Source organism: Cladophialophora bantiana, assembly GCF_000835475.1.
Source record: "Cladophialophora bantiana CBS 173.52 unplaced genomic scaffold supercont1.3, whole genome shotgun sequence".
In the NCBI taxonomy this organism is placed as follows: Eukaryota; Fungi; Ascomycota; class Eurotiomycetes; order Chaetothyriales; family Herpotrichiellaceae; genus Cladophialophora; species Cladophialophora bantiana.
Window position 1 is genome coordinate 907,565 of NW_015971577.1, and position 14,843 is coordinate 922,407.

Here is a 14,843-nt window from a genome sequence, read left to right on the forward strand (position 1 = left end):
TCTTTTTCCCAGCCCAGCCGGGACTCTTCAGCGGTGGCTATGGGGCCTCGAAGACAATTTCACCCCCATACGCGTACAGAATGGGAGGAGATCCGCCCGACTTTCACAGACCTCTATCAAAATCAAAGGAAGAAGTTTCCCGAGGTCGTGGAGATTGTCGGACAGCAAGGGTTCCATGCTAGGTGAGCGTTGTATCATTTCGACAAGCGCTTGGCAATTAACAACGGCTGAAGAGAATGCCACTACAAGACGTATATCAAAAAATGGAGGCTCGACAAGAAGAACCAGGTGGGCAGCGGGTCTTTTGTGTGTCAGGCAGATCGACAATCAATCTGACCTCGACTGCAGCAATCAGACATGATCTTTGCCTTCCAAAAACTACGGGAAAGACAGGGAATGGACACCACTTTCCTGATCCGGGGACAGCTTCGCTCCCGCGAGAATGTCGAACATTACTGGAAGCGTACACGCCTCAATCCAGCATGCTTTTCGCCGGTCCCACATACTCCTGACGGTGTGGAATATCGCACTCCAAGCCCATCTGTCGGAGGAAACTCTGATGAAGCTGGACCTAAGGATACGAGACAGGGTGCTGATCGCTCACCTTTCGCCGGAGGCGACCACGTCGTGCTTTTCCAGTACATTAATCAGGATCTGGTTCTTGCTTCTCGATCTCCTAGCTTGCGCCCCTCAGTTCTCCCGAGCCGTTGCGGACCCAAGACCAGGCCTTGCACTATGCTAAGGTGCTTTTCCAAACCCATGGCGAGCGTGCAGATCCTAATCTGGACGTTGTCTATTCGGATGAGGTCGCCGGGTTTCTCGATAAGCTCATTGCAAGAGCCTATAGTGCTTTGGTGGCCATAGATCAAAACAAGTCCCTGATCAGTATACAAGGTCGTTTGCTCGATACGCTCGAATTGATTCCAGAAATGGTAAAACACGATTGTGGATACTTGACGATGAATTTGCTGAGAATAATAGCCAGTTGCGTCCAAGGTACACGGTCTCCGGCATCGACGATGAAAAAAGGATGGTGAGCCGTAACATTGTGGAGAAAACAGGCAATGTGTATGGTGATGGTCACCTGGTATCGTTGCTTCTGAGGGCTCTGATTCGATCTTTTGATAATGTTTTCACAATATCGGAGATGATCATGTTGTCTGGGAAAGACATAATGGCACCGGGTCTCAGGCAAGACTATGCTGGAATGGAAGAGGTGCTCAGATGTCTCTGGGATGTTTCTGTGTTGTTTGGCAGTTTGAGTACAGCCCTGAAACAAGCTAACAAGCTCTACAGGATGTGTTTTTCCAGACGCAGAAAGTACATGACTGAAAGCAGTCTCACCTCTCTTCTGGTACGCCATTCTCGGCTGGCAGCGACTCATTTAACATTTGGAAACTACGCGGAAAGCGACTTCTGGATCGAAGAGGGACTCCGAACCTGCTGCCAGGCTCAGAGTCCAGAAACTTGGGCCGATGCTTGAGCGGATTTCCTGTTTTACAGAGCGCGGGCAATGGAAGAGGCTGGTCAATGGTCTGCAGCATTCGAGACTTTCGGGGAAGTCCTTCGTCACAGGATGAGACTCTACGGAGCTGGAGATTATCGCACCATGCAATGTGCTGCGCACATGCAATGCATAAAGTATCACCACCTTGAAAATGGGCAGCGTTTGAGGGCAGCAGAGGGAGAGTGTCAGAATGAGCGACGAGGGGATCCTTGTGCTGCTGGCCAGGACGAGCCACGCATCGACGAGCCCAGCGTTGATAGAGAAGCAGAACCTCCGAAGAATAACGACTTCGCCCACCTGTGACCGAACCATTCGGAGCAACAACCTTTGGTGATCGGGCACATCGAAACGCGGACGGACGAACAGCCACGACAACAGCGTCAACCGGAAACACACTGGGACGACCAACTACCAGAGCTGTCGGCAGGGGGAGACCAGTGGTGGATGACCTAGATTGACCAAGACCAAATGGAGTGAACGGGCTGAACAGGCACGCAAGAACACTCTGCGTTGATGGATAGTGATGGAGATGCGGGAGATGGTGCTTGGGAACGAACACCGGCGGAGTGATAAGGGGCAAGGAGGTAAGGAGGATTGGATTGCAGAGGCGTCGGCACTTGAAATCATGTGGACATGTCACTGGATTGGAATCAATTTCAACCAGCGTCTTTTCTTGCTTGCTTTTTCCCTTGCTGTTATGCATCCGCAGAATACACCTTGGCGACATAGGTTTACATGTATGGATGTACCTGCCCCAAGGTACCTTTTCTAAATAGATCCGAGGCCTCTTCTCCCCCTTTTCTCCCTCCTTGTTTTCACGGGGTATGTATATGCCTCTGCTCTACATACATACACTGCCCATGCTCAAGGACATTGTTCATGCTACAGAGTCCTCCAGGTCTCACTCAGGAGAAACCCGCTTCTTCACATTAACAGGGAAAAGGGAAGAAAAATAGTCGGAAGATGACGAGGGAGAGGGAATGATGAACTTGCAGCTTGTTTTCATGTCATCGAGCGGCTAGCTGTACACATACAATGATACCAAGATAGAATCCCTTTGACCCTGCCTCCGCCTGGACCGACAGTCTTGTGGAATATGTAAACAATACAAACTGACCAACTGACGGCTGTTCGCCCTTCGGTATCGAACGCTGCGTCTCTTTTGGGACACGCTCCTATATTCCAATCCCATTACCGATGCTCGTGTGGCTCAAAAGACATCGAAAACGCCATGCTATAACCCCCGCTAAGATGCCCTGGATCCTGTGATTCGCAGCCACGACGCCCCCTGAAATGTGTCCAATATGCACAAGTATAAGATAAGCAAGACAAAGGAAAGAAGGAGGTTCCCCCTCGGCACCTTCCAAGGCGCCAGCACATCTCTTTTGCCTTCTCAGCTCATGCGCAAGATCGCAACCAGCCCATTAGGGCGACCTGCCCGTTAAGCCGACCGTTGCGCTCTGCGGTGGCGCAATCCCTGTCCCCGTCCCTTCTGTATTAGGTCGTGGGCCTTGACTCTCCCCATCCTCACCCACGACTCTGACCTGAGGATCGGGGATCTGGATATCCAGATTCATGTACCCGGTCCTCCTCAAGGGAATAAGCTTCACGCCATCCCGCGCACCGACGGTATGATTCCAGTCCTCCAACCATTCTTCTAGGCCCCTTAGAGCGCCTTTGATTCCCCAGGGTCGAAAGTCTTCCCACAACCACCCTGTTAGTACACCCATTGTGCCATCAAACCAGTTCCATGCCGAGAAAGGGTCGTATGCTTGACAGAGAGTTTGATTGATGTGTTCGATTACGTAACGAAATTCTTGTTCTTGCATTAATGGGTCGAGGATTTCGGGGTATATGTTTGAGAACGTAGGTGCGAGATCGCCCACCACCATCCAGTCGCGCCGGATGCGGATAATGCGGGTGGCCGAGTACTCGGGTGAGTGTATGGGGACGTGTGGATTCCGATGTGGGAAACAAGGGTGGGAAGGGCCCCAGGCCAGTTCTTCAGCGACATCGCTGTCTTCATCTCCATTGGGTGCTCCTCTTTCGACGTCTTCTAGTGATGCTGTATTTGGGGGTTGGCCGCTGTCTGTGTATGTCCTCCCACCAAATGCAGAGGAGTGTATTGATGCGGCTGATTGTGCTCGTTTCAATGACTTGTGAGAGGTAATGCGGCGAGGGGGTTGTAGAGGTTGGTCCAGGGGGTTGACGCCATAGCTTTGTCCTAGCACAGAGCCCTGCTGCTGCTGCTGCTGTTGCTGCTGCGTCGTCGTCGTGTTATCCCCATTAAATTTAGACGTAGGTACTGTGTGTCCCCGTTCAGGCGGCTTGAGCCCGCCGGGTTCTTGCTTTTCCAGGTCGACCATCGGCTCCACACCTCGTGAGGAAGATTCGGGAAGGAAATTGTTGCCGCGCTGTTGATTAAAAGGGAGGCCTATGCTGGTTCGGTCGCCAGTAGGGGTGAGATGGGGACTGTGTTCAACAATGGGGTCCGTGGGAGAATGTTGACGTGAGCGACGTTGTTCGGGAAGGGAAAGAAGAGTATGGACCTCCCCCGTGCCGCGAGCACCGCCGCCAACGTCGGTGGAAAGCTGAGGCCGTTGTGGCTGGACTCGGACTGGGGTAGGACGGGGGACGTAGTTGATGGGATTGAGGACGCGCGAAGTGGCAGAGCGGTTATCGGGAGGAATGGTTCGTTTTTGGCCCTGCCGCGGGAGCAGCGCTTCGAGGAAGGATCTACGATTCGAACTGGGCGCTTGTGAAGGTGAAGGTGCAGGTGGAGGGGGGAGAGGCTTCTGTTGATAGAGCAGGTAGTCGGGGGAAGGAGCAGGTTCAGCAGAGGGTGAGGTCAATAGCCGCGGATCTGGAAAAGGAGGTTGGGGATGATGGATCTCGGGAGTCAGGCCAGGTGCATCTCTAACAGCTTGTTTTTCAAGCGCCCGCGGTGATAGATGGCTGCGACCGAGGGCTGCAGGCTCCGTGGTGGTGTTATTGGAGTTGAGGTTGGAGCTGGAGCTGGAGCTGGGTGCGGCAGCAGCAACAGCAGCGACGTGGGCGTGTCTGTGGGAGTGAATGGGTGGTGGTAGTGGAAAGGGGCGATGCACGGTGGTGTTTCTGGCGGGAGGAGCGCAGGTGCTGATGCTGCCTGCGGTTGGCGGGCGCTGGCTGGGAGAAGAAACCCACGGAGTCCAAGGAGCCCCAAGAGCCCTAGAATTTCTCCTGCGCTTCGATCATGCAGGAACAAGGACCACAGCAAACTCTCTTCACTGCTGCTGCTGCTGCTGCTACTGCTGCTACTGCTGGCTCTCGTCCGCCTGTGCAGCATCCTGCGACCTCAACTGGAATCCTGGGTGAGCCGGCAACACACTCATGCGACCGAGCCCTCATCTGCGGTTTTGAAAAAGAGAACGTTGAGAAAGAGAGGGAGACGCACACACTCTCACAAGGGAAACAATCTTTTCCTCTTGGTGCCCTGCTCGGGCTGACTCGAGACTATTCCGTATCCTTTTGCCCTATTATATTGGCCTTTGTGCCACCATGCCACCATGCCTCCCGGAATCACCTTCTCTCACTTTCCAGCGGGTTTGACGAGGTTTGAGCCACTTCGCACCATTTGGCCTAAGCGATCCTCGCTCTCCCTTCTTTTTATTGATCGCTAAACGCCATCCCACGCCCGGGACTTCCTTTCCGCCACTCCAAATCCGGGAATTGGCTTGCTAGGGTTGGAAATTTCCTACTGCCTACAACTCAAAGAGGCTCTAGCCCTGGGAAAAGGGAAAAAGACATGGGCTCGCCGATCATGGTGCCCAATCCTCTCCACCAACTGCTCGCCTGCGCCCCGTAAAGCAGCCAACGGGGCTAGACGGCCCAAGATGGCCTTTTCTCCCTCCTGGGGCGGCCTGCTAGGGTATTTAAACTTCCGCAACGGGTGATGGGCAATTGGGCATCACTTTGGGGAGAAAAAAGGGGAAACGATTCTCGAGCACGGCTCAACCTCCCTCAAGGTAACCTCCTGCCCGCCTCTCTTCTCTCTGAAAAAGTGTCTCCGATACGAATCAAGGGACTGGATATTCGGTCGGATGGCTTGATTTCCGACAATTTCTGGGTATCCTCGTAAGTGTCAGGTCCACAGGAGGGTTTCAGAAGTCTCCCAAGGAACAATTCAAATTCACAAATTCGTGCGATATTATGTCATAACTGCATTAGGCTAAAGGAGAAGATGCTCTGGAGAACGTCCAGGGATCCCTAAGAAGTAGGGCCGGCCGCTTCCTGAAAGCCTCCACGCTCCCTGCCCCAGCCCCCCGGCGCCGCTAGCCCTTGCGACCTTTTTTATCTGCCAGATTAGTCATTGGCTGCCCTGTGCAAGCGGGTCACCCTGCATGAACCGCTGCTCTTCGGCTTCGACACATAAAAGACCGCCAGTGATTTCGTTTCTGGAAGCCGATGGACTCTCTTAGTTTCCCTAAGAAATCCGGCTCGGTCCCCGGCTGCTGGTCACTGAACTGCCACCGTCAAAGCGAGACCATGCTCACAAGGCTTGCAATTCCCGCGCCCAAGATTAAGATAAATTCCAAAGGTGAGTTGAACCGACCCGCACCATTCGACGACTGCGACGGGGAGGCTGCCAGGCCAGTGGAAGTCCCAGAGGTGATCGGGGAATTTGCGGTCGAGGTCATGGAACTACTTGCACTGCTTGTCGATATCGACGTCACAGAAGCACCTGAAGACGCGGGAGTTGTTGCAGGAGGCATGGTCGATTGGGTTGGTATCGCCACAGTGCTGAACAAAGGGTTGGATGTCGATGTAATAACAGTTGCCTCAGGCCCAATCTGTTGTTTGCGACAAGTAAGCGTCGTTCTTTAGTACCATTCTGGGGCAGAAGTCTCGATCTCTAGATCATCGCCATCAAAGAGAGGGCTGAGACATTGACGTCAACTTTCCCAGAGAACCCGGGAGACTTACAGTCACAGGCACGCTGAATATTGCGCAAATCTCAGCGATCGCAGAGAAGGTGACTGTAAGAGGTAAGTCTCAGCACAGCGACGGCAACATTGGAGCTTGAACAGACTTTCTTGATCGGTGGCATTGCAGGAAGCCACGGTACAGTTATTCAGTCTTTCGATGTACATGTTGTTGGCACATAGGCATGGCCATTCGCTATCCGCTTTGTTAGATACCCATCGCGCAAAATTGCTCACAACTAAAATCCTACCTTCGCTGACAATTTGTGCCATTGACATTTGCGACGCAATCGAGCTTTGCAGGAGTTTAGTATCAACGGAATATTGTTCTCCAAGGAAGTGTCAGTCGCTTACGGCGCATGCATCAACGTCATCTTGAGCCCAGGTCCCCTTGGCAAGGCAGAGGCACCAAAAGACCAAGAGCAGAGGGAAGCGATGGATTGTTTTCATGGCCGACAGGGGCTGGATGAGGGAGTGGGTTTTCTGTAGTCAAGTCGGAGAGGATCGGATCATAGGATGAAGCGGATGAAAGAAATCTTTAGAGAGAGAAGATTTGGTGTTTACGATGCCTAAGAGACGCTTCGCCAACTAGTAGCAGAAGTAGTGGCCAGAGACGTTCAACGTGGCAGGAGCATGTGACTGACTTTGTATCAGGCAGCGACGATTCGCCATGTGTACCCAGTACAGGGTACGAATTGCAGAATCGCATCTCATTCAGATTTCTGCCTCGTCGATACAGTGATTGCCTGGCTCCTAAACTCTCGAGTTGATGATCAGATCACCAGACGATTTTCATGTTGCTTGATGTCAGTCTAGGCTCGAGCTGCTAATGCAAAGGATGCATTGGCAGATTGAGCGGGCACAGTTCTTGGCAGCGACTAGCCTCGTCCCAACACATTTGCAGCTCGCTCACGTGGTCGACGGATGGCAAGATGGATAGATATCGGATCGGAAATTCGGGCGACACATATTTGGGAGCAAAATATTTTCATTCTTTTATGGGTCGAAGTTATATGGACCAACTTCCCCCAACTCCCATTAACAATACAATCCATCATGAAGGCTTATAATAGTGGTAGTCATCAATCTCGTGTCCCTGACCGTCCCAGTGTACTCATTTGCTCCGTGTCCAATGCAGTGGTATCAAAAATGTACTGTGCCCATTGTCAAGAATGCAATTCCTTGAAGTGCAATCAATTACAAAGCGATCATGGTGGCAAAGATGGCCGCAACCAGCGCGCCGCAAGCGCCGAGACCTCGAAGAGAAGGAGCAGCGTTGCCCGAGTCCGAGGTGGTGGTGGCAGCAGCAGCAACGGCTTGGATACCAAAAGTTGTGCCGGTGATAACTTGAGTCGAGCCGTCGGTGGTGACAGTTGTGGTGATGGTCGCAGGGATAGGAGTGTTGGTCGTAGTGCTGCAGCCAGACCAGGTGCCGGTCCACGAGGAGAAGGGACCCCAGCCAGCAGTCCATGTGGTCCATTGATCACAGTTGACGCCGCTGGCCTTCGTGCCCCAAGGACCGAAGCCACCGGGCCCGAAACCAGAACCTCCGTGACCACCCCACATGCCGGGGCCGCCCCATGGACCTTGACCGTTCCAACCGCTAGGAGCAGAGGGCAAACCGGTGGAGCAAGCAGAGATCCAGCTTGACCACTGAGCCGAGTTCCAACCGCCACCTGGGCCGAAGCCGGGGGCGGCGGTGATCTGAGAAGGCCAGGCAGAGCCACCGGAGGTAGCGCTAAAGGTGGCTTCTTGAGAGGCAGAAACTGGGCTTCCAGCGTTGGCACAAAGCTGTGCAATGGCACCATAGATGGCTGTGTCCAAACGTTAGCTCACTGGCTCCCTCTTTCTATTCTTATCTCGCAAGAAGCTACTCACCCTCTTGATCAGTGGTGTTCGTGCAGGAGGTTGCGACACAGGTGTTCAATTGGGAGATGGCAGTTTGATTGGAGCAGAGGCAGTCCCAACCGCTGGAAGCACTGCAGGATGTGCCATCCCAACTTCCCATGCAGTCAGACCACTAGAAATTTGTTAGAACTAGAATCGTTTGCAAGAAGTGCGCCCAGGACATACCGAGCAGGATGGGAGCCATGCGAGACTGGAGGTGGTGAAGAGAGCTGCCGCCAAGGGCACGGCCGATGCGAAGGACTTCATCCTGAATTGAGGATATCTGATATGCTTGTAGAGCGTACTTGTGATAAATGAGTATACGACGACGTCTCTTTGTCAAGGATACCGGTCGACGACTAAGTTCTGTTCAGGATGATGGACTGTCTGTTGGGGCAGGTCGCTGAAGGAGAGCAAGAGCGGTGGGAAGAGGCAGGGAAAGGGAAAGATATAGGGATTTTGTCCCCCACAACCAGCCTCAGGCGAGCCGTGCGTTTGTTGTTCGGTGACCCCGGCCCTCGTCTTGACTCTTCAAGGGACAGACCACCGCCGCTCGGCGTTCGCTGGCTGGGGGACCAGTGGAGAGCACAGCCTTACCGCATGGCTGGAAGCGGTTGCTTGGGAGTCCGAACTTAGCAGCAATATACGGGGACTCGGTGGCTGGTAAGGGACAGGGCTAGCCTCTCACGGTTAGAATGCGCTTAGCGCAAGGGACGGAGGTCGGAGGAAAGACGCGTCATGCAGGCCATCAACGGGAAAATTATCTGTAGCAGGTCACCAAGTGCTTGTCCTTTAGTCCTTTTGCAGCCTAGCCAAGCCACATCAAGGCACGTCAAGACACATCCAATTGCTCTCAGGGCCGCCCAGGGCTGTCACGGTTGGCCTGATCGAATGGCTTGGCATGCTCATCAGTCCGTCGGGGCCGGCTTCACGCCCAATCGGGGCTAAACTCAATCCTTAATGTTCTTGATGGAATGATTTGTGTGCTATTTTTGCGGACCTGGGGAAATCTCAAGAATGCGCTTGTGCGGTCCTTCATCTGCACTCAGCCTCAAAACTCTCAGTGCCTCGCCGCTTTCTTCGCCATGGGCCCTGAAAGGCTGTTCTCGGTACATTTACGAACATCCATCCCAGCGAGGGGTCATTCGACTCTCGTGCGTTGCTCTCCGTGTTCTGGGCACTCTTCAGCCTCAATGGCAGCTTGCCCGATTGACGTGCCAATATGTCTGACGCGTCACGCCGCTTGTCCTACCGCAACCTCTCCGAACTTCCCTCAGCATTGTAGCCCATAGCAATCAAATCAACCATAGAGAATCAGCGTGATTGTCGTCGACTTTCCTCTAAAGGAAAAATCAGCAGATGATGACGTGGAACCTGGGAAGGAAGAAATGACCACTAGTGACCTTCTCCTTGCTTCAGATCGGACAGTCGGGGCCTAGAGACCGACTCCCGGGCACCCGTCTCGTGTTGGCTGCCCGTTGGAGCGCTGAACGCCGCAGGCCTTGAGCGAAGATTGGCGGATTCGGAGCCGAAAGACACTCGACCAGGCCGGCCAAGCAATCTTCCTCTCTTCTCCGCTCCTCGTCTGAAAGCGCCTGGATGTGGTCAGCGACGTTTTCCGAGGCTTTGCGCGGCCGTGAATTACTCGTATTCTCTTCTTTTCATGCTGGAACTTCAAACACTTCCGGCTTCATGTTGATCTTGCACAATTTCGCCAAACACCCGCTCAGTTGCAGAAAAGATTGGACTCCCTCGAGGATGCGCATATGGGTGAAGCCAATTTCTTTGATGAACTCGAGCTTCGAATGCTCTGAAAGTGTCGGGATAGTTTTCGTCACTCGGAACATAGTGCTTATGATGTCGTGCGAGGAATATCCCAAATCCCTTTAGTGTTATCCCATCCCGGTTAGCGGACGCGCTCCACGATCACCGGACAATTTCTATAATAAAGAATTACCACTTACCATAGCTCCTTCAAAGAGTCAACTGCACTGTCGATCTTGCCCTCCCAACATGCCTTAATCATAGCTTGTACCTTGACTGGATGCGGACTGTCGACAACCCGGAACACGTTGTCCCCGCTCACGAATCCGAATCCTGCCCACGTACTCTGCAGGTTATTAATTGCCTGTCGCATGTCTCCCTCTGCGCTGAAAACGAGAGCAGCCAGACCGTCCTCGGAGTATTCAACCTTCTCAGCCTCCATTATTTGCATCAGGCGCTTCACAACTTGCGCATCCGTGAGGCGAGAAAACCGCAGGATTGCGCATCTGGATTGCAGAGGTTCGATGATCTTGTTTGATTGGTTGCAGGCAAATGCAAAGCGAGTGGTGTTCGAATAAATTTCCATGGTTCTTCGCAGGGCTTGTTGTGCCCCAGGTGTCATGCTGGACTCCGCGTTAGAACTTGCGTAGCCATGGCGCCGTCACCTCCATACCTGTCTGCTTCATCCAGAATGACCAGTTTGTGCCGCCCAGGAGGCAACGTCACCTTCTTTTGCGCGAATCCCTTGATTCTGTTTCGTACAACATCAATGCCTCTCTCGTCGCTTGCGTTCAACTCCAGCACGGCCTCTTTGTATGCGTCACCCAGAAGAGTACGCGCAAGACACAGGATGGAGGTGGTCTTCCCGATTCCAGGCATCCCAGAAATGATGACATGTGGCATGTTTCCATCTTTTGCGATGATCTTGAGTCGTTCAATAATCTCCGTGTTTCCCACAACATCGTCGAGATAGACGGGTCTGTATTTCTCTACCCTGTACGTCTGTCAGTCTTGTTCAGCGTTCTCCTTCAAGGTGAGGAATCGGGGTACCATGGCAGTTCGTATTCAGGCGTTGCACCACTGCTGGCAGCATTAAGAACCTTTCTTGCCGCGGCAGATGATGATTCCGCTTGACCTGACATAGTGGCGATCTCGGGAACGGCGGTCTTGTTATTCAAGTGGGTTGTGCTCTCATGAAACCAGCATGCAGGGCAGTTCTCAAATCACTGCGTATGACTACAGACGCGTCGGGCGGGACGCGTTAAGTGCTTCTTGGGCTTGGCGGGGCACCACCTTGACCGCGTCTGGCCTATCTCACTATGTGCATACTCCGTACAGCACTAGCTGTGAGCCAGCCCCAACAACCCCAAGGAACAGCAAAGAAGTCCTTGGTCCTTAAGGCTTGGTCCTGAAGGGCCTACAAGAAATGGATTGCAAAGACCCATTTATGAGTACAGCCCAGCCTGCTGTTTTTCACCCACGAGTTGGGGGACGGCGCTCCGACGGGTCCCATAGCAACTGCCACATCTGTTTCGGACCAAATCTGCCGAAGCCTGGAAACGTCATTACCAAGCAAAACTCCAGGTGCTCTGGCTCTCTGTGGCATCAGGGACGTGTTGGATCTATAAATTTCGCACACTTACGACCTTTGAGCGACAGTTCGGAAGTTACAGCTCGTCAAAGATTTTGCTCGCATTTGTCCTTAAACTTCACAACAAACTTGTTAGATACCCGATAAGTACGCGAACAAGCAAACTACGATGCTTGTCCTCACAGGCAGTACAGGACATCTAGGTTCTCGAGTCCTCGATACACTACTACGCCAAAAACTAATTCCACCGTCAAAGCTGATCATTTCATCAAGCCATCCAAGCAATGTGTCGCCTGCAGCCCGTGATGCTGGGGTCGAGATCCGACAAGGCGATTTCACGTCTCCTGGCTCGCTAGCTGCCACATTCAAAGGTGCCGACGCTCTTTTCCTGGTCTCGTTTCCCTCTCCAAGCGTCGATAGGTGGCTTCACCATAAAGCCGCCATTAATGCGGCTAAACAGGCTGGTGTAAAGACTGTGATTTACACAAGCTTGATGTTTGGTGGTAAGACGGGCCTGGACAGCATAGCAGGCGTTCAGCAAGCGCATATCAAGACTATTGAATACTTGACGCAAAGTGGCTTGCAATATGTGATTGTGAGAGAGGGCATTTATGCAGAAAGCTGGTGGTTATACGCTGGGTTTCAACCACAGAAATTCAAGAAGGGCGACACAAGCGACATCAGATTCGTCATTCCCAATGACGGCCCTGTTTCTTGGGTCACATGGGACGACCTCGGTGAAGCCACCGCCAAAATCCTCCAAAATTATGAGAAATATCTCGGTCAGACGTTGAACCTGACCGGGCCACGAACGACCAGCATCAGCGATGTTGGCAAGCTGGTTGAGGAGCACACTGGGCGGAAAGTCAAAGTCGACATTGTGGGCAGGCAGGAAGCTGAACGGTACCACAAGTTTGAGAAGAAGAGTGTTCCTGAGGACAACTTCTGGGTTGTTGAGAGCTGGAGTGGCTGGCATGTAAGTCTCCTAAATGACAAAACCCTGGCTTCCCCCATGTGACAACCTGATGCCAACAACAGACCAGGATGGAATCGCGAGGGGGGAGACAGCAATGGTTGATCCCTTAATTGGTGAGATCTTGGGAAGGGCGCCCAGAGGCATTGAAGAGATGGCAACTTGTCTTTTCACTCCCGAATAGGTTGATGTTTTCAAGGTGACGTTTCTCGGAGGATGTGTAATGGTGACGGCTCGACGGGCAGCGATAGCAGAATAAACCCGGACCCGCTAGCTCCTCAGCGAGGCGAATACTATTCTCTATCCAACTTAAAACTTGACTCCATGTTGTCCACCACTGTTTATTGTTGGTGCCTTTCGGAGGTTGATACGTCATCCTGGTAACTGTGATCACGCCATGTTCCACAAGGCTGAGTTCTCCCCTTTTAAATTAACCCCTCGCAAGCACGGCACCCTCCTTCGTCACCGGGGGCCTCCACAGCCTTGGGAAACTAGCGAACTCTACTCTATCAGTCGCGACTGGTGGCTCTCCGAGGCGGCCCGGCTTACTGGGAAAGAACGAATTGAGAAGATGATGGAACAGGACAGCACAATATTTGCTGGGTCTAGCTGTGCACAATCTGAGACCACCATACTGAAAGCGTGCAGGCATTGTGAAAAACTCTGCGCTGACGCGTTGGCCTGATGGACGGTTTCATTGGCCCTGGCTGTGCTGAAGCCCCTCGGATACGGGCGCTGGGTTCCTCGCTCCACCTGCCCACAAAACCATCCTCTCGTGCCTCGTTATGCACAGGTGGTGCTGGCATTCTGCATCCTGGCATCCTCGAGGGGCGTGCCTCGTAACCCTCTCCAGCGATTCGATTCGGTGCCTACGGGAGAGACATTGTGCCGAAACATGGTTGTTCAAGGCTCCCTGCTGGGCTGTGTACTTCCTGTATATACCTAAGCTATGTCAGGTGAGTCTCCTGAAGTTCCTTCTTTTCATCTTTCCTCTTCCCCAGGTACCCTTTCACTCCTTTTAAAATAACACCAGCTGGCGTCCCTACCCCGAGCCACCCTCAAAGTCTCTGGTCCAATATTTGGCCACAATGGGCCTCTCAGACGGACTCGTGGTCTTCCTCTGTATCGTGATCGCTGGGATCGTGGTGGCCGGCGCCGCCGCGCTCCATCGCGTCGTCGCAAACAGCGAGTTTACCGAAGAGCTCCCACAGCCTTCCAACGCACAACAGTCGTACATGAGAGTAGTGCGGTCGAGAAAATGGCCTCTTCTCCATGTCGATGAACGCCTCCCGCCATCAACGGTGACGTCGAGCGTGTGATTTGATCTCCATGGTCGCAAAAATGAAAGAAAGAAAAAAAAAAAATCCCTTGACAAACTTGTATGTCAAAGACGAGGCACCCCGACGGTTGTTCCTATCTCGGGTCAGCGTCTGATCAACACATGGGGACTGAATATGAGAATGACGCCTCATCCTACGTTGCGACGACCCCCCTAGACCGTCTATTTAATGGAATCTCAGTGTTGGGCTACCGTAATGGTCGTCAAAAGATCAGCTCTACGCAGGATGATTACGAGGCACCGTCGGAGGTCAGAAGCCTCCGACGGCTCTCGAGGGCACGCCGAAGAAATAAGATCGCTCGACACCGGCAAAGCAGTTGGATAATGCAACCATCACCGTCGAAGGGTCGATCAATGCTTTACTTCCTTAGAGCATTTACGACCAATTAGGCGGCTCGCTACCATATCGCACAGTTTTCGCGGCTCCATCAATCCGCCAAAGATTGAAGCTCGTCATAATGATTCACTCATCGCGAGAGGGGAGGGAGTGGGGACGCTGTTTGTTCCAACCGTCATCTCGACATCATCGGGCGATCCCCACATGCCACCCAAACAAACACACTCTCTCCCTCTTCCAATTCCCACCATCGAGGCGACAAAGTATCCTTCAAAGGGGTTCAAAGTTACTCCACGAAGAATGACCATCCCTTCCCCCCGGCGGGTATGCTCTCCCCTGGTCAGAAATTCACCCCCGAACCAGCAACGTAGTCCGATCGGTTGAATTTCCAGACGCCGATGACAGTGACGATGATGACGATGGTGATGAGATGCAAGTGCTGGTGACGGTTCATGTACTATACATATAGATATTTGTATCCAAT

General features: G+C 52.8%; 7 protein-coding genes across 7 annotated transcripts; 4 read left to right on the top strand and 3 right to left on the bottom strand.

Moving 5' to 3' along the window:
• Positions 1-39: 39 nt before the first annotated feature.
• Positions 40-1,483, top strand: Z519_02244 (uncharacterized protein; the record flags this gene model as incomplete). The annotated part of the gene is made up of 5 exons (XM_016760001.1): positions 40-182; positions 234-288; positions 349-638; positions 695-932; positions 986-1,483. The coding sequence occupies 5 exons, from the start codon at positions 40-42 to the stop codon at positions 1,481-1,483; spliced, it is 1,224 nt and encodes a 407-aa protein (XP_016623522.1).
• Positions 1,484-2,931: 1,448 nt separating this feature from the next.
• On the bottom strand, positions 2,932-4,832 carry Z519_02245 (uncharacterized protein; the record flags this gene model as incomplete). The annotated part of the gene is made up of 2 exons (XM_016760002.1): positions 2,932-4,567; positions 4,612-4,832. 2 exons carry the CDS (start codon positions 4,830-4,832, stop codon positions 2,932-2,934), a joined length of 1,857 nt encoding a protein of 618 aa, XP_016623523.1.
• Positions 4,833-6,031: 1,199 nt separating this feature from the next.
• Z519_02246 (uncharacterized protein) lies at positions 6,032-6,370 on the top strand (the record flags this gene model as incomplete). Its single annotated transcript, XM_016760003.1, has 1 exon — positions 6,032-6,370. The coding sequence occupies one exon, from the start codon at positions 6,032-6,034 to the stop codon at positions 6,368-6,370; it is 339 nt and encodes a 112-aa protein (XP_016623524.1).
• A 1,295-nt stretch (positions 6,371-7,665) lies between these two features.
• On the bottom strand, positions 7,666-8,622 carry Z519_02247 (uncharacterized protein; the record flags this gene model as incomplete). Its single annotated transcript, XM_016760004.1, has 3 exons — positions 7,666-8,282; positions 8,347-8,488; positions 8,542-8,622. The coding sequence occupies 3 exons, from the start codon at positions 8,620-8,622 to the stop codon at positions 7,666-7,668; spliced, it is 840 nt and encodes a 279-aa protein (XP_016623525.1).
• Positions 8,623-10,016: 1,394 nt separating this feature from the next.
• Positions 10,017-11,261, bottom strand: Z519_02248 (replication factor C subunit 4; the record flags this gene model as incomplete). The annotated part of the gene is made up of 4 exons (XM_016760005.1): positions 10,017-10,239; positions 10,320-10,742; positions 10,793-11,113; positions 11,170-11,261. 4 exons carry the CDS (start codon positions 11,259-11,261, stop codon positions 10,017-10,019), a joined length of 1,059 nt encoding a protein of 352 aa, XP_016623526.1.
• A 618-nt stretch (positions 11,262-11,879) lies between these two features.
• Positions 11,880-12,867, top strand: Z519_02249 (uncharacterized protein; the record flags this gene model as incomplete). The annotated part of the gene is made up of 2 exons (XM_016760006.1): positions 11,880-12,686; positions 12,754-12,867. The coding sequence occupies 2 exons, from the start codon at positions 11,880-11,882 to the stop codon at positions 12,865-12,867; spliced, it is 921 nt and encodes a 306-aa protein (XP_016623527.1).
• A 904-nt stretch (positions 12,868-13,771) lies between these two features.
• On the top strand, positions 13,772-14,002 carry Z519_02250 (uncharacterized protein; the record flags this gene model as incomplete). Its single annotated transcript, XM_016760007.1, has 1 exon — positions 13,772-14,002. The coding sequence occupies one exon, from the start codon at positions 13,772-13,774 to the stop codon at positions 14,000-14,002; it is 231 nt and encodes a 76-aa protein (XP_016623528.1).
• Between the last annotated feature and the right edge of the window lie 841 nt (positions 14,003-14,843).